The sequence below is a fragment of the Anthonomus grandis genome, assembly GCF_022605725.1.
Source record: "Anthonomus grandis grandis chromosome 1 unlocalized genomic scaffold, icAntGran1.3 Chromosome77, whole genome shotgun sequence".
In the NCBI taxonomy this organism is placed as follows: domain Eukaryota; kingdom Metazoa; phylum Arthropoda; class Insecta; order Coleoptera; family Curculionidae; genus Anthonomus; species Anthonomus grandis.
Window position 1 is genome coordinate 105,428 of NW_026088433.1, and position 24,470 is coordinate 129,897.

General features: G+C 32.6%; 1 protein-coding gene across 1 annotated transcript in view; it reads right to left on the reverse strand.

Annotated features, from left to right (window-relative positions):
• Window positions 1–2,104: 2,104 nt before the first annotated feature.
• LOC126749473 (mediator of RNA polymerase II transcription subunit 24) overlaps window positions 2,105–24,470 on the reverse strand; it is a 53,978-nt gene continuing 31,612 nt past the window's right edge. The window contains exons 9-11 of the mRNA XM_050459163.1: window positions 13,878–14,126; window positions 13,611–13,821; window positions 2,105–2,639 (exon numbers count right to left, since the gene is read on the reverse strand). Coding sequence (XP_050315120.1) covers window positions 2,238–2,639; window positions 13,611–13,821; window positions 13,878–14,126 — 862 coding nt within the window. The 3' untranslated portion in view covers window positions 2,105–2,237. The remainder of the gene's footprint in view (window positions 2,640–13,610; window positions 13,822–13,877; window positions 14,127–24,470) is intronic.

The window sequence follows — 24,470 nt, forward strand, 5'->3', positions numbered from 1 at the left end:
AATCTTACTATACGAAGAAAACATATTTTTACAATCCCAAGACACAATAAAGAGTCTTTCAAAAAGGGATTTTTATATAACATAGCCTCCACCCTTAATAAATTCAAAATTAATACATTTAATTTTTCTGTTGTGTACTTAAAAAATAAAATCAGGCAGCAACTCCTTTAGCAATTTTAGATTTTTATCATTGAGTTTAGCATATCTAGGGTAGATGTAGATAATAATATTATTATTCGTCCACATTGTTAGTTTGGTTTAATGTAAGTCTTGTTGCCTACTTTATATATAATTGGGTTACTGGCAAGAATTGAGGAATTATTGTGAAGGTTATTTGAGTGCTATAATGAAAAGTGTATAGCAATGCATGGGCTTTAACAGCCCCTTCCTTAGGAGGGATGCTGAATAAAAAGCCTTTTGTTCCAGTATTATATGTATGTAAATATTATAAACTATGTAAATGTTATGGAACAATAAAATGATTTATTTATTATGATTTATTATTATTATTATCTTTGTGTTTTAGAGCAGCAATGTGGATTTCTTTTCAAAAATTCTCCAGCCTTATTTTATGAGTGAAGTTAGCTAAAATAGCTGTAGGGACTGACGCTCCTATAGATTTCTTCAAAAATATGGAAGCTGATCATTTCTTGAGAAGCCCTGATAAATCATCTGAAGAAACTGCCACGACATCACGCATCCAAGAAAGTATCACAATTTGGTGGATGATCCCTCTTACCACCAAAAAGTTGTCGAGGAACTTCGTGAAGAATTCAACAGAATTCGTAATATTTTTGAAGAAAATTGTTCACCAGATGCCACTGCTGTTTTAATAAAATTAAACGCATTATTAAAAAATGTTCATACCCCAACTCAGGCATTAAATTTTGCAGTAAATGCATTTACTCGGTTCAGAAAGATTCGAGTTCAACCAACATCTATAGCCAGACGTAAGAACCGAGGTTTACCAAAGACTAGCAATAGAATTCAAGCAGGTCGACCGACAAATATGGAGAAGAAATCGAAAGAAGCCCGACAAACTAAAAGAACTCATAATTTATCCAAAAATATTAAGGAAAATAAACCAAACGCAAAAATCCATTAATTTGTTGCATCAGTTCTCAATTTTTCTGTATCTATATCTATACTTTAAACAAGGTGTCATACTTAATGTTATAGAACCAGTTATTTTAAAATAATAAATAAATTATTAATAAAAAAGTTATAAGGGTTTTTGTAACTATTTTTTTTTCGTTTTTTTACTTATTCAATCAACAAATATCGACTTCAAAATAGTCATAAATATTGACCAAACCTTTCGATATTTTTTTTTCCATTAGTTAAAAACATATTTATCAAAATAATTTTTTTTTTAATTTCCCAAAAACTAGAGAAAATGGAACTGCCTCCTTCTTGCAGCAAAGTCCTCAATTATGTATTAATTTTATTTCATCACCTAAATACAATAAGTCGTATGAATAAAAAATGTAGCAAATGCTTTTATTTAAGATCCTCTTTACCACCTAATATTGTAAAAGTGTGCCCAGAAAATAGCCGTTAGAGGTTTGCAGTAATGCGTACTCCGCTTGTTGGTTGAAATGCACTGGGGTTTGTCAGAAATTACGCAGCGTTTACTAGTCCATTGTCGATGCGAGTACAACCGTGTTATAATGCAAGTATGGTTGTACTGTGCGGGAGAATGGATTTACGCGACCTGGCTATCTCACCCGTACAATAAGGGATAGATGGCCAATTCACATCTATTTTTCTGGAATAGTTAAAATAACTAAGTATCTTAATTAACCAGTTTAATATACCATCATAAACTTATCGCATATTGATTGATACACTTCTTGATGACCTTTTCTGGGTTACAGCTTTACATTTTATGTTGATCCGTTAAGATTTTCAAAAAGCTGGCCATCTCTACCTGACTTACCCTATAACATGTCCATCATCAAGAAAACTTAAAAGATAAAGATTAAAATACAAAAGGTATTAAAAATAACTAGAAAGTTACTAATTGTGTTGACACTGTTTTGGAACGTGTCAAGACATTAGAATCGGCATTTTATTTGTGGAGGAAAGGCTTCCCGTACAAAACTTTTCTATATTATATTTTTCCATATATTAATTAAATATCCATAAAAATAGATAGTATACAAAAAATACTAAATTAAGTTAATTAAAAGTTTGCGGTTGTAAAACCAACCTCCCTAACAATTACACTCACTGAACTATCTAGTCAAAATATTATTTACACTCCTTAACTTATAATTCCTCAAAATACAAATATCTTTAGCCATATTAATTCGACCAGACGTGCTACAAACATCATGTAAATGTAACAGCATCGAATAACTGAATAAGTCCGGCAACGTTTTTAACAAGTCTGATATTAAGGAGGGCGGTATATAAGTCAGAATCGAATTGGCAGATTGTATCTTAACTTCTACCAAGGCCTTAATCAGATTAAAAATAAAGTATGTTTGGGGAGTTATGCCACCTTCTTGCATTTTTTCAAACATGAATAGTAGCTGCAGCAGACTACAGACGAGTCTTTTTGCTGGGGTGTCTGGGGTTTGTTGCTCTGGATTGTCTAGCCTGGGCATTTTTTGTGGAGGTTCTTCGTCTCTCTCCTGAAATAAAATAATATATTTTTATACCGGGTGTCCAGGAACTCCATCATCAAACTTTAGAGAAAGATAATTACAAAAAAAATCAACGAATTTTTATATGAATGTGTGTCCAAAAAGTCTTACTTTCGGATCTACAGAGTGTTCAAAATAAAAAAAAATAAAATTTTGAATTTTTTTACTACCAATGTAGATATTTTTTCTTTAAATTTGCAGATGTGTTTTATGCATCAGGGAGCATTTTTTGATGTACAAGAAAAAAGTTTAATTTTTACCAGTGGCGTCTGTAAAGTGTTTATCGTAAATATTTTTAAATAAAAAAACAGAACGCCACTGCATTTTTCTGAAATAAATTTTTAAATCCCTGTTTAATTTTGAGCAAATTGGCTTTCTTGAGTTTTTTTTATTTGATGCACTATTCTTACGTAAATAATTAAAAAACGTTTTTTTTTGGGAATGCTCAGTCCAATAAGGCACATAGCAACATATTTTTCACTATCATTAAACGTTTCTTTAAATTTTGTTAGTAGGCTAAAAATAGAATGACAGAAATAAAAACAAGTTTGATGTAGTTGTTATAGCAGCCGAACTATAAAAATTTTTATCTAAATATTTTTTATTTACACGGATTAAAAAAATATAAAATATAAACTTTAATAATGGTTTATTTTATTAACGAATAATATGCTGATACGCATTTGGTTTATGGCGAATTACAATGTCATGATAGACTAACTCAACGCCGGTATGCTGAAAAATGTCCTAACAGACGACATCGATTGCACTCTACGTTTACTGCACTTTATCACAATGGCGGCGATTGCCAGGTATCATTGAGGCACGAACCTCCCCCCCCCCCATTTTGTAAAAATAAAATTAAAAATATTAAACTGACTAAAAATAAGCAAAGTACGGACAGCCGGCCAACTCCAAAGTATTTAATCCGGCCCGCCAAGGGTCCATGGCTTAGAACATTGAATGTCTAGAATAAGCCTAGCAAACCATAGGCGAGGTTGTTTGAGTAGACAGAGATTATATCAAATCGACTTTCCAATTTTTCATTCAATATATAATTTTCTTAATCCACTACATATTTTTTTAATGTGTTGTATTTTAACAGTTAAAAAATGTACTCTTTAAAGAGTTTCGTTTATTTGCTGACTTTAATAAAAAAAGCAACTTGGCAACGTAGAATACTTTTATGTTTACAATGCACGTATCCGATGTTGCCACTTTGTGTTTTTTTTCTAGATATTTTTTCATATGTGTGAAGCTAGCGTCCGATCGATATCCAGCAAGCAAAAATCTACAACGCAGCATAGGTCGTTTGCCAGCAATCTATTTATAGTCCGCGCCTGCGGTTATTTAATCGATATAATGACCGTATCTCCTGAAATTCCCAAGGAATTTTAATATTTTTTTGTACAGATATTAACAATTAATAACTAAATCGATTAATAGTGGTTATAAACCTCTACAAACTAAAGTTTTTTTGTAAAAATTATTTAAAAAGTCAAATGTTAAATAAATTAAAAAGGCTTCCAAAGGATTTGATTTAATCTTTTTTCTATAATAAATATCTAAGCGCATTTGAAAACGCAAAAGTTTTTTGGTAAAAAATTATGCAATTGTTAGATGTTAAAAAATATAAAGGGCTATGTAACTCCTAACTGCTATAAGGAAAAGTTTTATCCATATCCTTTGGCAGTTATAGCCATTTATAAAATCTAACTCAATAATTTTTAATAAAAAAACTTTCGTTTGTAGAGGTTTGTAACCATCTCAAATATGTTTAGATATTTATTATATATTACAGAAAAAAGTTTAATGCAAATCCTTTGGAAATTAGCCTTTTAATTAATTTTCACAGAAAAGAACTTAGTTTGTCGCGGTTTATACCCACTCTAAACCGATCTAGTTATCTATTTAATTTCTGGGCAAAAAAATTATTAAAACTTCTTTAGAATTCCAGGAGTTACGGGCATTATATTAATGAAATAATAATGGGCGCCGCTCTAAATATGTTGCTGGCAAACGACATATGCTGCGTTCTCAATTTCGTTGTTGGATATCGACCTTCATTTTCGCACACATTAATTTTGCGCAATTTTGGGCTCCAATAAACAATAAATTTGCTGGATTATATTAATATACCTAATAGATACTTTACAAATGTGCCGTCTTTTATATTATAACCTAGAAGGATGACACCATTGACACCTAACTCGCCTCTGAAAGAAACGATTTGAATTTCCTTTTTTCCAATATATGTGACCCACTTCAGACTTCTTTATCATTTTTCAGCAAAAAGGGAGTTGTTAGTCTTAATAATAATTAAAAAACGCACTGAAACCACTCAGCCTGAATCCACACACGGGTCTGTTATTGGCCGATAGCAATCACGTGCCAATAAGAGACCTAAAATCGGGTCTGTTATTGGCTGATAGCTTTCACGTGGTCTCAACGGATCTGTAATTACGTATCAATGTGGATTCAGGCTCAAAACATCCTTTTAATACTAATACTGTACGAAATGCGTGGGGTGCATCATCCGAAAGTAAACAACGAGCGCAGTTGGCAAATGTGACCTTTATTGCGACAATATTTCTGGCCAAAATCTACTGCGTTGCCGCTGTGTGTGGAAATTTGGTGATTTAAAGAATCCAAATTAAAAATATTAATTATTATTAGTGTTTAGTGTAAATATAGTACAAAATAATAACAATAAATAAATAGTAAAGTATTGGTTATTAAGCGAGTTTCCCTCTTTCTTTTGCTTTATAATAAAGAATGCAACTCAGTTTCTGCTAATTATAATAATTTATTATATGACTTTATTTTTTTCTGCTAAAATTGAGTAATCACTGGCAACATGGAGTACTAAGCATATTTATCAACAAAATATCCCCTCTGCCCCCTGGTAGATGTTGCGCTCAATCCAAAGGAGCCAATGAGAATCTTAATCACGTTGTATTTTTACATTTTATAATTTACTAAGACGTCCTTTGTAAACAGTCAATAGATTACCAATATACTTATTAATACGATTCGATCTCAAGAATTGGTACACCAACAATTCCAATAATGTCTGATTGAAGTCGACGCCGATTATTCTTACCTTCTACTTTATCTTTGCAAGATATAATAATTAAAGTGATGTATATGCCTTTGAACGGGTTAAGAATTTAAAAAAGGAAATACAAGATTTCTCAAAGAATAAATCAGACAAATGGTCTGACTTTCAAATCTTCGACAAAAATTGGAGTACCGATTTACAATTTTTTATCGATTTGCTCGAACACTATAACAAATTAAATTAAAAATTTCAGGGAAATAATCAATTTATAGATGAGGCTTGGGCTTGTCTGAAGTCATTTAAAACTCAGTTTTTTCTATTTTATAAATGCATGGCGAAGAATAATTTAACTCACTTTCCCCGTTTAAAATCTATGTCACCTATGAGTGAGAACAAAAAGAATTCAGTCGGGCGTTCTTCTTTACACCGAATTTGAAAGTAGGTTTTAAGATTTTAAGAACATTCAATCATGGGTAGATATTTTCTCGATGCCGTTAAATGTAGACCCGAGAAATGTATCTCCTAAATTGCACTTGGAAATTATTGAAATGCACTGTAGAATCCATTTAAACCAATTGTTTTTGAATTCAACAAAATTAGATTTCTATAGAGCTGTCGAAAGATGATTGCTCACCCAGAAAATTATGGCGATGTTTTCGTCGTCTTATCTATGGGAACACACTTTTTCGACCACGAAATTGGAGAAAAAATCAATCAGAAACCGATTGATTATTGTAACACCTTTTTGCACTGCTGAAAGTTGCTTCGTCACATCTGGAACCTACTTTCAAAAATATTATGGATAATCAAAAACAATTTGTAACATTTGTGGGTAATGTTGTAATGTTTTTATAATGTTAAGCTTTAATACAAAATGCACATTTTCTATAATGCTGGCCCTTTAGAAATTCAAAGTGTTTGAGTGTCTCAAAGTGTTCGGAGTTCAACAATGCCTAAATCTTTTATTTTCATGGCGGATCTCGTGTCGTCGTTTCATTTGAATTTATTTTTTATGTTAAATATAAATCTTATCAAGAACGAATACTATTAAATATATTTTATAATATAAACCACCCTCCTTTTCCTTTTTGAATAAAAAGTTATGGCGTCTCATGACCGATTTATAAATAAAATCAACAGTAGTATACAAATGTTTCGTGAATGTTTGGAAAAAATTATACAAAAGAGTAAAGATGGAAGGAATCACAATGTTATTGTCAAAAGGACTTATATGTAATTTAAATTCAGGTGACTTTAATTTCCTTTTAGAAGTCCTTCATTCTATATCTCCACAATTCTAAATATTTCTTAATCAAGTTCAGTCAAAAATGCAGAGAGTATACAGATATGATCATTCTAACTTCGCCTACAAGAATTATATATCTCGGTAGGTCTGCCAACGTTGCGACAACATACGAAGCAGCGGACCCCGCCGAAGCCCGAAACCGAAACCTTCCAGTATTATAGATAAAAGATATATAATACTTAAATAAATACTATTACTAAATACTAAATATAAATAAATATATATATAATATAAATACTAAATACTTATTCCAGTAAGGCGTTCAAGCGGGAATGCAGTGCTCTGTGGCAAATAAAAAAAAATTGTTTCGTTTGAGTTTTTGCTGCTGCCTGTCCAAACAGAAAAATAAACTAAAAACCGACTGCAATAATGTTGTAAACATAAATTAACTAAATATTGGATAGGAAAAAAAAATTAAATCAAAATAAAGCAAAAAATTAAATTAATTTGATAATATTAAATAAAAATTAAAATTATCTTATGTCAGGTTCAAAAAGGCCACCCTGTTTAGCAGTGCAGTACGTCAATTGATCATAAAACGACCTTCTCGTGTTCGACAACATTTCAATGGAGATACTATTAAATGCTTGCTTAATTTTAACACAAAGCTCTTCTAAATTAATAGCCCGTTCATTTTCGTGCCTATAAATTTGTTCTTTTAGATATCGCCAAAAAAAACAAATCATTGGGGGCTAAGTCGGAGTTTTCGGCGGGCTATTTAATACTACCGTTTCCACTGATTGTTCGATCAGGGAAAGACGTTTCGAGAAACTGACATACCATTAATGCGTTATGAGCGGGACAACCATCCTGTTGAAACCAAACTTGTTCTAAATTGATATTGAGCCCTCGAATAGCAGGAAAAACTTTATCCCTCAAAAGATTAAGGTATTTGTTAGCATTAAGGTTTCCATCGATAAAAAAAGGACCTATATTCACCAAAAATACCAGCCCATACATTAACCTTTTGCCGGTATTGTGTACGTGTTGGTATGCTTATGTGTTTATTTTCCCTCGAATAACCCACTGTAATGGACGGATTATGTTTACCACAAATAGAGAAAGAGGACTCATCTGTAAACAAAATGTTACTAATAAACATTTCGTTCCGATTTGCCCCCCTTTCCAATACTTCACGGCAAAATTCCATCTCAGGGTCTCTCAGGGTCCTGTGGGAAAATTTCTTGGTTTTTTTTGCAACTTATAGCACTTGTACTTATTTCTTTTTAAAATTCTTCTAACCCTTAAAGGCTCAATACCCGTTTCTTTGGCAAAGGTTGTACTATTGCAAGGAAAGTTCATTTCAGCAACAGCACAAACATTAACCTCTCGAAGCTCCCTTTCTTGGCCTAGCGATCTAACAACAGGTCGTTGCTCATTTGCGTAGCATTTCCTGCAATTTTGCAAGCACCCAAATGTCTCAAACCTATGGAGAATTGCAAAAATTGTGCTGCGTACGGGAATGGGCCGATTTTCGAACGTGAATGCAATTCTGCCTGATATTTCATCGACAGAACTGCCGGCAAAATACCACTTAATAATGTGCTTCTTGTCCTCAAAAGAACACATTTTAACAAGTAGACGCAAAGCGTCTACTTTGATCCGTGGGGAGCAGTAGAAATGTTTAAAATTTTTGTCAGTACTACAAAAAAAAATCTTCACAATTATCCAAGGAGTGCCCTAAACACGCAGTGGGGAAGAGACCTGCCATATCCTGATAAGGCTCTGAGTTCAAACCTTAGCCTCGGGATGGTGCTCTACCCAACTTTTTCTTTTTTTAGTACTTCGAAAAAATTAACATCTATAGTAAATACAGAGAGAAAAGGGGAGGTGTCATTATCTATTATAATCAGAAATAAATTTCATTGAAATATTACTTACTTATTTCTGGGTGAGTTACTTATTATATTAGGTATTACGTCACTTATAGCAAAAATCAATTTAGAAATTTTTATCTCACACGCTCAACAATTGAAAAGAAGAAGAAAATAGACTTATTCAAGTTCAAGTTAAATTTAAGTTCATATTTCTTTTAAACACGTGAATATTTCTTTTAAAAACGAAAAATTTCGAAAAAATTATTTTTATTTTTTTCTAAATTAACTGTAAGTCTGATAACTTTTTGTTTTAAACAAAAGTTCTCAGAAATATTTTGAGGTATCTTTATGTCAAAACGAATCGGTTCTAGCTATCATAGAATCGGAGAAAATTAAAAAAAACTATAAAACATAAATATCAAATTATCAGGAGCCCTATGGAAAAATTTCAATTTTTTATTTTTCAATCCTGTACTACTTCAGAATACCTCTAAAAAAGGTTATTACAAATTTGACTCTAAAATGAACAGAAAACCTATTTCTTTGCATTTTTCGATTTTCGAACAAAATCCGGGGCCAAAATTACCATTTTTTCAAAATATGCTCCGAATTCAAAATTTCTTTTTTCTAGTTAAAGTCCATTCAAAAACTAGTAAAAAAGCTTTTGCCGGGTTTCGTAGATTTTTTTCATTTTTCAGTTTTATTTTTGAAAGCCAATACTAATTAAATATGAAAGGAATAGACAGATGAAGAAAAAGGAGTAAAAAAAAACATCAATAAATTGAGTCGAAGCTATAGAAACCGAGATATTAATAAAAAGGTGGAAAAAACCAAAGAAAACTCGTTTTTTGCCATGGTACCATTTTTTTTTCCTAAAATAATTATTGGCAAATTTTAAAGTAAGCCCTAAAGTAATAATTTCCAGTAAAAAAATTTTTTTTTTGGTCGAAAATCGAAAGTGGTATCCCACGAAAAATTTCGAAAAAATTATTTTTATTTTTTTCTAAATTAACTGTAACCCTGACAACTTTTTGTTTCAAATAAAAGTTCTCAGGAATTTTACGAGGTATCCGCATGTCAAAATAAATCGGTTCTAGCTATTATAGAATCGGAGAAACTTGAAAAAAACTGTAAAACATAAATATCGAATTATCAAGAGCCCTATGGAAAAATATCAATTTTTTATTTTTCTATCCTGCAATAATTCAGAGTACCTTTCAAAAAGGTTATTACCAATTTGACTCTAAAATGAACAGAAACCCTATTTCTTTGCAATTTTCGATTTTCAAACAAAATCCGGCGTCAAAATGACCATTTTTTCAAAATATGCTCCGAATTCAAAATTTCTTTTTTCTGGTTAAAGACCATTCAAAAACTAGTAAAAAAGCTTTATGACAAATTTTTCCACGATTCATACAAGTGTCACAATCTAAAGAGAAAGATCAGGTCCCATAAGAAGCAATGTATTAGGATAGGAAAAAGTGGTTTGTTTCTTGTTTTTTTTTTTTAATTTTTATTTTAAAAGGCAATTATTAAATTAGTTAAAAATTAAATTAAAAATTTAATTAAATTTAAAAAAATTAAAGGAAAAAAAACGAATAAAAAAATTTATCAACTTATTGAATTGAAGCTATAAAAGCCGTGATATCAGTAATATAGTAAAATAATACAAAAAATACACCTTTCTTTGACACCGCATCAATGTTTTTTTTTTCTAAATTGATAAACTATTAATATAAATTTATTACCAATTTAGCAACCCCCACTAAAAGAACCCTAACTAAAATAAAACTATTATTACTATAATTTTTTTCCAGGTATTTATACCTTGTCATAACTTTTATGCTGCTTTTACTATTATTATAAATAATATTTTCCTTATTTATGCCCTCAACCTTAAAACCCGCCGTATAATTCTATTCATATACTATTATTATCCTCATAAATGTTCCATAATATCAATACCCTCTGTATATTTCAAATATATATTTATTAATATTTATATTCGTTTTATTTATCCTAGTAATTTATCAAGAAACCGCGTAAAATTGTCTCCGTAATACTAATAATATTCATTAATAAAATAACTCATGACGTCACGAGACGAACACGATGCGTTTATAATTGTTGCCAGACATCCTCCATCCTTCTCTCAAACCGCTTTTCCTACTCTAACTCGTAGCGCAAACGGGCCGAATTTGACGCCACGATACCGAAAACCCCGCGATACGTCATCTGGCCATGTGCGACTCGATAGTGACGTCGTCCGTATGCTTTTACATTGGGTCAATTTGGTGCTGGACCGTCAACTATATTGTACCATGCGTTGGCTCCCGTCGTGTCGACGGTATGACTGGTTGATTGGAACTGCTTATTTTTTGGGGTTTTTCTTAAATAACAGCTCGTTGCGGAAAAACGGTAACATTTGAAGAAAAACGGTTTTTAGTGGATTATAGCCAGATAGTGTCCGGTGATTTCAGAAAAAAAATGGTTTTCGTAGGTGTCATAGGTATGCCGGTATAAAGCGTCAAAGTTAAAAAAAGGTGTAGAGCAAAAACTGCTCTACGTAGAAGACTGTAGACTATGTCGAAAAATAGCTTTTAAAAAGTTCTTAAAACGCTAAAAGTTTGAAATCTAGGTGCCGCCATCAAAAAAGAGTTATTAAGAAAAACAGAAAAAATCGGTCAAAAAAAGGCTCAAAAAGGGGTTCATATTTGTTAACACAGCTCACCCTGTATAATACCTAGACATGATTAATACCTTTATATAATCCTAAAAGATTAGGCTTTCAAATAGTGTAAACAAAAAAAATATTTAAAATTTTTTTTTTAGTAGAAAAAAAATCATTTCTCGAAAAATTCACATTTTTTTTCGAAAAAAAAAAAATTTACGTTTGAGCTCGTTTATCTCGGAAGCAGTTGCTTTTTTAAAAAAATTGTATTAACAAAAAAGATAGCTACATTCACGTAGAAAAGGGATGTATTATTCGTAGCATCATGAAGGTCACCGTTAAGGCCCCACCAATGTTTAAGTCCGCGAGGTACCGCGCAAAAAGTTCAAATTTCATTCACAGAAAAATCCCACTTCCAATGGGTTTTTTTTGAAAAGCGCCCTTTCTGCACTGCTTCCCATGAAGGGCTTTGACGTCAGTGAGTTTCAGAAAATTCGGCTCAGTCAGTTTTCCACAAACCGCTGCAGCGGCTGTTTTCGCGAAAAATGCTGTTTTTTGCCACGCCCGCCCCTTTGGGGCCAAAAAAAATCTACACCACCACGTAGCCTCAACCTTCCCACATATAACGGTGAAAACCCGAAAAAAAAATTCGCCATAGAAGCAAAGTTATTAACGTTTATGTGACGCGAGTCCTAAAATCTGTCAATTCTTCACGAGCACATATAAGAGCTTCGCTCTTAACAAGAAAATAGCGAGCGGTTTTAAATTTAATCTTTGCTGATTAAGCAGAAAGCTAGGAATAAAAATAACGTTAAACGTTTAAAATGCAATCTCATATTCGCGGTGCAGTGTGACGGGGATAAAATTGTCTCGTTTTCCGATGAACGAGCGGAGAGCCGTGCGGCAGAAATATCAGTGTTGCCAAACGTATTAATTTGGAAACGGCATGTATTGTGCCCTCTGTCTGTCTCATGAGGACGCCTTATTATGTCCCCTCTCGCTTACGCTCATAGACTATTTCCTATAGGCGAGGTTTGAATGATTATATCTGTATAAGTATATAATAAATTTTGAAAAACACATACAGGAAATTCTAAATCAGAAAATTGATATATAGTGGGTCAAACGGGCAGGTACTTAAAAACCAGAATTAGCGAACACGAAAGAAGCGTAAAACCAACGAACTACGCAGCATCTGGGAAGACTGCTCTAGCAGAACACTCCTTCAATCAACAACACCAATTTGATTTTAACAGCACTCAGATCATTGGCAGAGAATCAAATTACAAAAAAAGAATTTTACTAGAAATGGTTAATATAAAAAAATACAAAGAAAGTATTAACAAAAAACAAAACATCGATGGTCTGAGTGCAAGTTACTATAATTTAATTAATTTATTAGCAAAAAAATAAAACTAAAACACAAAAATTTTATTTTTGTCAAAGAGTGTATGTCCCAAATTTAGATCTCACAGTGTATTAAAAAAATTAAGAGTCTGGTTTTGAACGTATAGGTACATATATCTTCCTTATCTACTAATCCTTAGCTTATCAGCATAACATTGAATCATAAAAATTAAATAAATAAACGCTCGGAAGAATAAAAACATTTGTTTCTTGGCTTATTGTTGATTCTAGTTTGCCCACAATAACACCTACAATTTAACCCATGTTAAAAATAATTCTGCGCTCCTTTTATAAAAGTGTTTTAATTATAACTAAATAAACCTAGACTTAGGTAAGAGATGTAACGTATAAAAAATTAATTTTATATTGTTTTTTTTTATAAAAAAAATTTTTTTTTAACGGATTGTACCTGAATGTAATTTTAACTGTGTCGTGGTTTTTGTTGTTTTAATTTTTGTACACGTAAAGAACATTTATTTTAATAGTGTTTTTTATATACTTGAAATGATTGAAGTCATTTGAAATTGAATCCATTTCAGTGTCCTGAGGATGACTTAATATAAGTCGAAACGTCGACATTTAGGTAAACAGGTTTCTGTTTTATTTCTGACCCCACCCAACAACCCTCCGCAATATTAAATATATTAGGTCACAAACACGAAACTGAAAATATTATTAATTAAACCTAATATGTTACCTCGGCCACAAAATCCCATGCCGTATACACACAATAGCACGTAAGATATGCCAGTGAAGATAGTTGCGGTTCCATCAATGTATATGACTGAACATCCACATACAACAATTGTGGAAGAATATGAGATAAAAGTTCAGTGGTACAGGCAACAATATCCACATGAAATATTGCTAATGCGAGGTCAACCCCACGTTGTAATTGATCTTTATATCTAAAAAATCCATTATAAAAAAAAACGTTTTGGTCCGACAACACTGTAAATTCTACCTAAGCTTCAACAGCTCCTGAATAACAGCATTAACAAGCCATCTAGGCCCAGCAGTATCAAGCAGACAATGTAAAATCCTGGCTGAATTATGATCGAGCCAACCTTTGGTGATTCCACAGTTCCATGTGCTGTGAAGCCATTCGGTTGCTGGTGATCTCGATACTAAATGGTGAGTACTTTTAGTTGTTGGCAACTGGATGTCCCGTTGCATTTTGCGAATTATTTCGCAAGTTAATTGCCAACGGTCCCTAAAATTCAAGTATTAATTAGACCGTTGAATTGTTTGTTTAACCTATTATGATAGGGTTGGTGCTATTTTTGAAAATTATGAAGAGTAAAATTAAGATTTTCTAAATTATATTTAATACGATTTAACTTTTTAGTCGAGAGGATACTTTTTTTTTAATAGAGAAAATCAGAGACTCTTGTACCCTATTCTTTATTTATATTATGTGAACTTTTTTTTATACGGGGTGTTAGTCAAATATCCAAACTTCAAGTGATTCTTTAGATGATTTTAAAATGCAATTCTTTCTTTTCAAGATATACGGAATACTATGTGCGGCACTGGTTTTTCCAAATATTTATATTAGTTTTTGTATTAAGCAGCTAGAAATATAACTTTTAGATCTCTTGCATTATTCTTATATTTATTATGGATATATTTCTAAGAAAATTGACAATGTAACTTTTGGTTCACTTGGGAATTTGTGTGACTTATACAGGGTGTCCCAAAAGTGATGGATCAAACTCAAACAGGAGATAGAGGGAGTCATTTACAATCAAAATCATCCCCTATGTTGTTATGCAATTGTGAATAGGTTAAAAGTTATAGCCATATATGTGTATTTTTTTAATTCCAGCACCTTTGTCAAATAAAAGCTTTAAAAAAAATTATACAGTTGATTAAACAATCTGTTTTTTTTTATTGTACCTAGAAATGATGTGCCTCTCCAACAAAAATATGTTTCTTAAACATTACTTTTTAAGAGCACTAGAAAAACAATTTTTTTGGACTTTTTACAACTTTAAAAATAAGTACTTAACTTTGATGCCATTTTTTTGCGAAGAAAATATAAGACATGCGAGTGACCCTGAACCTTAATTCTTTAAATCATACTGATTCCAGCAAAGTACAAGTTGAATAGATTATTAAAATTTCTTATTATCTAATTAAATTTTTATTTTTTTAAGAAATAAGCAAAAAAAATATTCCATGGCTAAATCAATATTTTGCTTTATTATTTTACGAAAAAATAATAAAATTAAGATAGTAAAGTGTCTCAAAAATGTTTAAAAATACATAAGTATGTCGACTTCTAATACTGACCAATTTATCTGCGGTTATTTTGAAGAATGTTGATTTGTCGTGTTTTTTGTCGTAAACAAAATTTAAAAATAATTTAAAATAGGTAGTGTTGTGTTGTCCAGGTACTGGCTAAGCACATACATTTTTGTATTATTTATACAACTGAACACATAATGCCTTATACCGTCCGTGAGTATGCAGAAATGCATTATGTTTATGGATTTTGTAATGGAAACGCTCGAGCGGCTGAAAGGGAATATCGTGAACGATATCCTGACTACAGGGTGTTTCAACGAGTGCATAACGCATACGTGGAGGGGCAGATTCCTGGAAATCCTCGCAGAATATGAAGACCTGATGAAAATGCTGAGGCAGAAGATGATATCATTGAAATGGCATTAGAGGACCTTCAACTAGTGTTCGCCGCATATCAAGACGGTTTGGTATTCCGAGAACAACAGTACACCGCATTCTACGAAGAAACCAGTTGCATCCCTATCATGTAGATCTATTACCGGGTGATTATGACAAGAGGGTGGAATTTTGTAGAGAAATGCTTCATCGTAATAGGCAGGATCCACAATTTTTTAACAAAATTTTATGGTCAGACGAATCTAGTTTTCAGAGGGCGGGAATATTTAATATTCACAATTTACACCACTGGGCATATTTTAACCCCAGAATTGTTAGAAATGACCGCTTTCAACATCAATTTAGTGTGAACATGTGGAGTGGCATTCTTAACGGTTCATTAATTGGCTGGTACTAAAGCTGGTAGTTCATTAAACTACCAGCCAGAATGGTGAAATCTATAGAAGATTTTTGGAAGAAAACTTACCTGTTTTACTTCAGGATATTCCATTAAATATTCGTCAATCAATGTGGCTGCAGCACGATGGAGCGCCCGCCCATTACAGCCTTCAGGTGAGACAGTTTTTAAATGAGGCCTACCTTGGTCGTTGGATTGGACGGGGAGGTACAATTCGTTGGCCACCGCGCTCCCCCGACCTCAATCCAATTGATTTTTTTCTATGGGGGGTACTTTAAGGAGTTGGTATACGCCAGAGAAAATCGTAATGAGGAAGAGCTACGCCACCAAATAATTACAGCAACTAGATTAATTACCCAAAATGAACGTTCATTCAGAATGATTAAGAGAAATTTTATACGCCGATGTAGGTTATGCATTAGATTTCGCGGCAGACATTTTGAACACGTATTGTAAATGATAGCAAAACTATCATGTAAAACAATAAACCATTTTCTAATGTTTTTTATACCTTATTGCAATCCACCAACCCAACAAAACAGAATTATTTATTTTAAAAAATTGGTAAATATTGATTTAGCCATAAAATTCTTTTTTGCCTCTTTTTTGAAAATAATAGCTAAATTTAATTAGCCAATAAGAAATAATGTATTTAAGTCATGCCTTGCTGGAATCGGTATGAAACGTAGAAGTTTTTAAGCTACAAGGTCACTCTTATGTCTTACATTTTTGAGAAAAAAATGGCATCAAAGTTAAGGGTACTTATTTTTAAAGTTGTAAAAAGTCCAAAAAGAAATTTTTTTAGCTCTTTCGAAAAGTAATATTTAAAAAAATATTTTTATTAGAAAGGTACATCACTTCTAGGTAAAAAGAAACAAAAAAACGCATTGTTTAATCCACTGTATAATTTTTTTATAAGCTTTTATTTGACAGTGTGCTTGAATTTAAAAAATACATAAAAATGGCTATAACTTTTAAACTATTCACAATTGCATAACAACATAGGGGGTGATTTTGATTGAACTCCCTCTATCCTCTGTTTGAGTTTGATTTATCACTTTTGGGACACCCTGTATAACAGTTTCGCTATCTGTAGTATTTTATCTACAGAATAATTAAGAAATAAAAATGGCTACTAATACCTCAAAATAAGCCGTGTTAAGTTAATTTTGTTTTCTACTTCTGCTGAAAATAGGACTTTTTGGGCGTCGATAACTCAAAAAGTAGTAAATAGTCTATTCATTAGTCAAATAAGTAGTCTATTTTCAGTTTTTTAAAATTATCGTACAATCCAAATATGTATAGACTTCGTAATATACAGAGTGTGCAAAAAATCAACGATAAGCCGAAAACGGGCAATAGACCAGGTGCTCAGGAATTCAAAAAAATATTTAAAAAAATTTAACTTGAGTACTTTTAAAATTATAGGCGTTCATAGAAAACCGAAAAAAATTGACACCCCTTGATCTTTTTAGTACTGTGGTTACAAATTTTTGAATTTCTTAACAATATTTTTAAATGTAACCCTGATATGAATGATCGCTAATTTGCAAAACTAAATACAAACACAACTGTTTAAATTTTTAGGAAATGATCAGATTTTTGCTCAACTTGTGTCTTTTGACCATCACTTCCCAACTTTAAGTAACTGTCCTGGAAAAGAAAATTACCTCACTGTTTGGCAAGTGATTTCAAAAGTTGGCGTATCTAATCTAGATTTCAAAATGGTAAGATACTTGCTAGATTATTGGTTCAATAAAAGTGTATTTTTGTTTACTAGATAGTCAAATGTACGCCGCTACTCTAAGCTAAGTTAATAATTGTACAGTCAACATAAATAAATAAAAAAAATCAAAGTAAATGAAATAAAACTTTACGAGTCACAACAAGTGCTCAAATTATCTGCCGTCATTCCTAATACACATTCTACACCTTAGAAAAGATCGAGTTCTTAACCCTTTAGCTGCGGATGCCGCATATATGCGTCTTATTTATTTTGTTCGAAGCGTGCGGGTGTCGTTTTTATGCGCAAGCTGTTTTCGCCTCGCTGCGGTGATCCCTTATTAGCGTCTACCTAGATAATTATTATAACTGCCCCACCACTATTCAGTGTGAGAAGCATGGCAAACGTCTCTGCTCTGAGTTATCAATTAGATTTCTGCAACGTGTAGGTAAAGTAGTGTTTCTAGAATTTATCTGTTTTTAGCTGTTGAATAGTAACGAAAATGTCTCTTCCTTTCCCAAGGAAGGGGTCTTATTATACTATCTTATTAACTGCAGAACTGGAAGAAATCCTAACACAAAGCGATTCTGAAGACGAGTTTTTAGCCGAACATTTATCTGTAGACCTGAATGACGAAGTCAACGACGAAGTTGTGCCAGCAGTGCTTCATGAATTGACAACAAATGCTTCCGACATCGATAACGATGAAAGTGAGACAGAGGAACCACAAGGTAATCAAACTGTCGATTTACTTGCTAAAATAACATGGGAAAATGCGAACATTCACCCTATGTATTCCCTTTTGATACTAGAAATTCTGGTCATAATGTACCAGATCTATTTGAGAACTATTCAAAATATGACTGCTTTGAAGTTTTTTTTTGGAGAGGAGATAACTGCTTTTATAGTGAATGAGACTAATAAATTTTATGAATATGTTCTAGAAAATAAGGAAGGTATTCGACCACACTCCAGGCTGAATCGATTTTTCGCTCTGAATTTTCTTATGGGGCGGGTGAAGAACTCCAAATACAAGAATATTGGTCAACAGATCCTTTGTTAGCTACACCTGTTTTCGGGAACACAATGCCTAGGAACCGTTTCTTGCTGATCATGAGTATGCTGCATTTTTCAAATAACAATTTATCCAAGAACGATGATTCCTTACGGAAAATTCGAAAAATAGTGGATCACATGAGACATGTATTCAAAGGTTCATTAATTCCATACAAGGAATTGTGTATAGATCAACGGCGGCTCGTCAAGGTAGGCAAGGTAGGCGCCGCCTACCTTATAAAATTCACTTGTAAATTTGAAAAAAAATGACCATTATAACTTATATAATATAATCATTCTTTTTAATGTAATATTAAAATATCTGATAAACCTCCTAGTCTAATGTTAATACGCATGCATCTATCGCCACTTTACCTGAAACCTGAGCTAGTCTAAAGCGACTCGCCTCATAAAATTAAATGAATAAGATATTATATATGGGAAGGCGATATTTCCAACCGCAATTTAATGGTCTCTACGGCGGCAATCTCCCATACAAAACTTACAGCGGCCGACGTGAAACAAAATTATTCTATGCGACAAAAAGTACACTGTTAGGCGGACAATTCGGGCGCCTTCGACCGTCTTCGTCAATTCGCTCGAAGCGCTCGTTCGTCGATCGATAAAAAGGAAAGGGCTGGTGATTTTAGAGTACGATTGTACTAAATCTAGCACAAGTGGAAAAAAATTTAGCACGCAATACAAATTCTGTTTTCTTACTTAAATGTAAAAAATATTAAAAATGTACATTTTTCATGGCAGTCTAGGTTTTTTGTTGTAAATGTTCAAGCAATGACTACGATTTTTATAACGTATTTAATTTTTAGTACAATTGGGTGAGTTTCAGTATGATAATTAAAGCACGGATGAGATGAGCCCTCATTCAATGGAAAATCAATGGTGGGGAGGGATTTTGTGCTGTGGCGACTTTGTTGCACTTATTTAAAACTACATAGGAGCAATAAAGATGGTGATGGTACTAATACTAATAATATGATAGGAGGAAAATAATTCCAGATTTTTCTTGGCGGGGTTTTGTTTTTATTCATTAACGGTTTGTGGCTGGTTTCTTCCGTTTCTTTCAGCTTTGAACGATTTTTCTGCTGTCGTACGTCGTATGGTTGCTTCTCCATTGAATTTTGAATTTGGTTTATATTAGATAAGTATAAGTATATAAGAATAATAATTGTGCTATTAAAGTTTGTAGAGGTAGTAGAGGTACCTATTAAGGGGTTGTATATTTTTGAGAATATTATAATATAGAGTAGAAAGTAGGTAATTTTTGTAGAAGTAGAGGTGCATACCTACCCTAGTTGTTTGATCCTTTTACTATTTTTTTTTAGAATGGCCAACAATCTCGCCAAAACCCCTGTGCATGATGTAATTTGTTCTTTACAAGAAACCCCATTTTCCCGCCTAAATGAAAATGATCGTAGGGAAATAATTTCTTCCTTCAGTTTCAATTTTAAAACCTGACAAAAAGCAAGGCCAAGCATTCTCGCGATCCTTTAAGACCCGGTGGTTCGAAACCCATCAATGGTTATGTGGTAGTTATTTTAAACAAAGTTTGTTTTGTTAGCCTTGTATACTTTTAGGAGGTAATAGAAATAATGTTTGGGTGTCTCAGGGTTTTTGCGATTTAAAAAATCTCTCAGCTAGCATAAAAAAACATGAATCGTCAAAGGAGCATATGAGTAGCTACCTTAGTCTAAAGCGCTTGCAAAAAAATAGTAGCACTATACAGGATGATATTAAAAATACAGTCTTCTTTGTTTTTAAAATCCTATAACGAGGATGTAAGAAAAAATAGAAATTTATTGAGCTATTTGATTGATGTCACTTGTCATCTTGCAAAACAAGAATTATCTTTTAGAGGCCACAATGAAAAATCCGATTCTTTTAACACTGGCAATTTTCGTGAAACATTTAACTTGTTAATTAAACGTGGCATCGAAATGCAAAACCATTTAAAAAACATATGCAATAATTTTTCTGGTTTGTCTAAGACTATCCAAAACGATATAATAGGTTGTATCTCTGAACACCTTTTGGAGACAATACAATGCACTTTTAAAGGACAGAAGAATAAACCTTATTTATAAAAAATAGCGCGAAATGGATAATCCAGTAGTGAATGAAGCTTCAGAAGTAGCTATTTTAGGCCATATTGTGCAAGATGATGAAGTTATCAACCGTGTCTGGTATTAAGAGAAGCAGCATTTAAAAGATATTAAAAAAAAACAAGTTTCATCCGTACAAAATGCATCTCGTACAAGAAGTAAACGAAGACGATTTTGATAGGCGAGTACAATTTTGTGAAACTATATCTGAACAAGCCGCCAATGATCCACACTTTCTATTTCATTCACAGTACCGTTGTAAAACAACTAAAATAAAAAACTTAAAAAAAAAAAATTAAAAAAAAAAAAAAAAATTAAAAAAATCAAAAATTAAAAACAAAATCTATGTTAAGTATAAGAATATTATGATATCTTTTAGTTAAGTAGTATTCAATTTTAATATTTTTTAGAAATAATATTAAAAAGAGGAAAACTACATAAGCTCTCTCTAAAGGTGCATAATTAAATAACCATGCATTTTTGGTAAGTAAGTAAAAAAGATAATTTATTTGTACAAAAATTAAAAATTAAATCGTTATAATAAAATAAATAAATAATAAATAAAAATTAATTTATTTGTATTTGTTTATAATATAGAAGAATATTTACTGCATCTTTGCATCTTATAGTAGGTATCTGTCAATAACAGTAGGTAGTGTATAAGGATTTAGTGAAATTAAATGAAATATGGATATAACACAAAAATTACGATCATAATTTAAATTCATACAACTTTGTAAAGGTGTGTTTCATTTTGTTTTTTTTGTTTCCGCATTTTTTTTTGTTGATTGAAATCTAAATTTTAAAAAAATATTATTTTTAGGAAATTTTTTTAAAGATTTCGAAAACGTTATTTTTTTCTTAATTTTAGTAAATTAGTAATGAAAAATGGCCGTGGCACCACAATTTTTTTTTAAATCCCGAAAAAGCGGGGGGAGGCGGAGCTCAGGCTACTCGGTGTGCGCACTGTTATAATAATATGTCGCCTACCTTAGATTACAGGGCGCGAGCCGCCACTGGTATAGATGAAAGTCTGATGCATTATAAAAGTAGGCTTTTTTTAAGCAGTACATCCCCTCAAAACGACACCGCTTTGGCATCAAGTTTTTTGTCCTATTTGATGCGGTTAGTGGGTACATATTAGACTTTATTATATATACTGGGGCAACTACAGAAACGATGGAATCAGATTTCGGAAACTCTGGAGACGTGGCTATAACCCTGCTCGAACCTAATTTAGATAAAGGTCATACACTTTTTATTGACAACTGGTACAGCAGTCCAGATCTATTTTTATGGTTGTATGATCGCTGCACTAACGCTTGTGGAACTGTGTGCAAAAATCGAAAACAAATGCCTCAATTTCACGAAAAACCGAAAAAGGCGAGTTCACCTTCCGCACTGCTAAAAGTCGCCTTATAGCTGTGAAATGGTGCGACAAACGCGAGGTATTCATGCTCAGTACAGTTAATGATAAGGATGTGAAAGAGACGGGAAAAACTGATAGAGCAACCGGTCGCCGAATTCTGAAACCATCATGTATTATTGACTACAATAAGAGTATGAGGGCAGTAGATAAAACGGACATGCTACTAAGCTCCATTGAATCAGTGAGAAGAAGTACCAAGTGGTACAAAAAAGTTTTTTTCCATATCATGGATTTGGTCCTTCTTAATTCACATGTGCTTTTTCAAGAAGCCACCAAGAAAAAAATTCCGCTGGCGAAATTCCAACTCAATTTAGCATCTCAAATGCTAGAGTCAAATCAAGGAGACATTGTATACTCAGCACGAAGGGGAACCAGGTCAGCTCCGTGTCGCCTGACTGCGAGGCATTTTCCAAGGAAAATTCCACCTTCCAATCCAAACAGCTTGACCGGTCGGAGAAGGTGCTATGTTTGTACTCAACACAAGTTACGAAGAGAGTCGACATACATGTGTGAAGAATGCGACGTAGGGTCGTGTGTAGCCTCATGCTTCGAAAGGTACCATGTTCAACGAGACCCGTAGTTTTTTCTTTTAGTGTTGTTAATGTTCTGTTTGTTTTTTTATAATTTTTTGTAATTGAGTATATTTTTTTTTGTGGCCAGAATGTGCAACATAAATATATTCAAGTCAAAGCGACAATAAAAAAAATTTTAATTTTTTTTGCACTTTTTCCTGTTTTTTCTCGTGTTTTTTTTGCAATATCTTGTTTTTTACCAGATTGTTAAATCCAAATAAAACCCTAAACCAAACTCTAGTTTTTTTTGCTAGCTGTTGGAATCTTATCGACTCAATGCGGACGACGCATATTAGCTCAGCAGAGTGATGTCGACTGCCTACCATTACGGCTAGCAGTGAAAGGGTTAATCGGGCGAATCTTCCATTGTTGATCTGTTCAGCGACTGCCTGGATTTTTCGGCGCAGTTCAGCTACATCTTCTATAGGATTGTTGTAGGTTTTGTCTTTTATTGCTCCCCAATAAAAGAAATCCAAAGGATTTAAATCGGGTGAATGTAAGGGGCACATCTTCTACTGAGTCTGATAAATGATTTTCCAAAAAATCTAGGGAAAGTTCGGCGTTCAAATATTCTCGAAAAACTCAAATAGTCCAATAACTCTACCATTAATATCCACATGTTCGCTTTATGACTTTTCACCGACTTCGCCAAAGCCTCTGATAAGATGGACCATGGACTTGCTCAGAAGCTTATTAGGCTTGGTTTTCATTCTAATCTTGTACAATTTTTTGCTTCCTATCTGGCAGAAAGATACCAGTTTGTAGAATATGTAGGGTTTAGGTCAGATGTTTATAAAGCATATAGCAACCTTGCTCCTTTTTTGTTTTCCGTTTCTATGTCAGTCTTCTGTTTACTGACGTCCTAAAGATATTTCGCATTGTAACTAATTGGTATGACTGTTTGCTTCTCCAAAATTATATTAATTTAATCTACAACTGGTGCAAGATTAATAGGCTTCCTCTCAATATTGAAAAGTGTAAAAAGATGTCCATTCTCTTGCTCAAAAATGAAATTAGCTTCGACTATACATTAAATGGTACAATTCTTTCTAACTGTGATTATGTTCGTGATTTGGGTGTCACTATTGACAAGAAGCTTAATTTTTGCAATCAAATAGATAACATCATAAAGTCATAAGAGCTATATCAGACTTTACTAATATATCACGTAGAATCATCTTATTTAATTCCCTAATAAAATCCCGATTACTTTATACGGCTCCACTCTGGTATCCCAACTATTGTGTTCACATTGAATCTGTGTAAATTTGTGAAACATATCGCTTTTAAAACTGATGGAATTTATCCCGAACAAGGATACGATCAGCACTTGTTACTCAGCAGATACAATATGCTTTCCTTTCGTCCGGAAACCATTTTGGCAGGTTTGCTTTTTCTTTTCAAATTATGTAATGGTCATATTAACTGCTCGGAATTGCTAGCAGCTCTACACTTTGTTGTGCATTACATTAATACTAAAAGACAAAACATTTTTTACTTACAAACGTATAGCACGAATTTAGCAATGAAAAAGTCTTTATACAGAGCATGCTCTTGGTATAACTGGGTCCATTTGGGTCTGGATGTCGATCTCTTTAATATGTATTCTCGTCA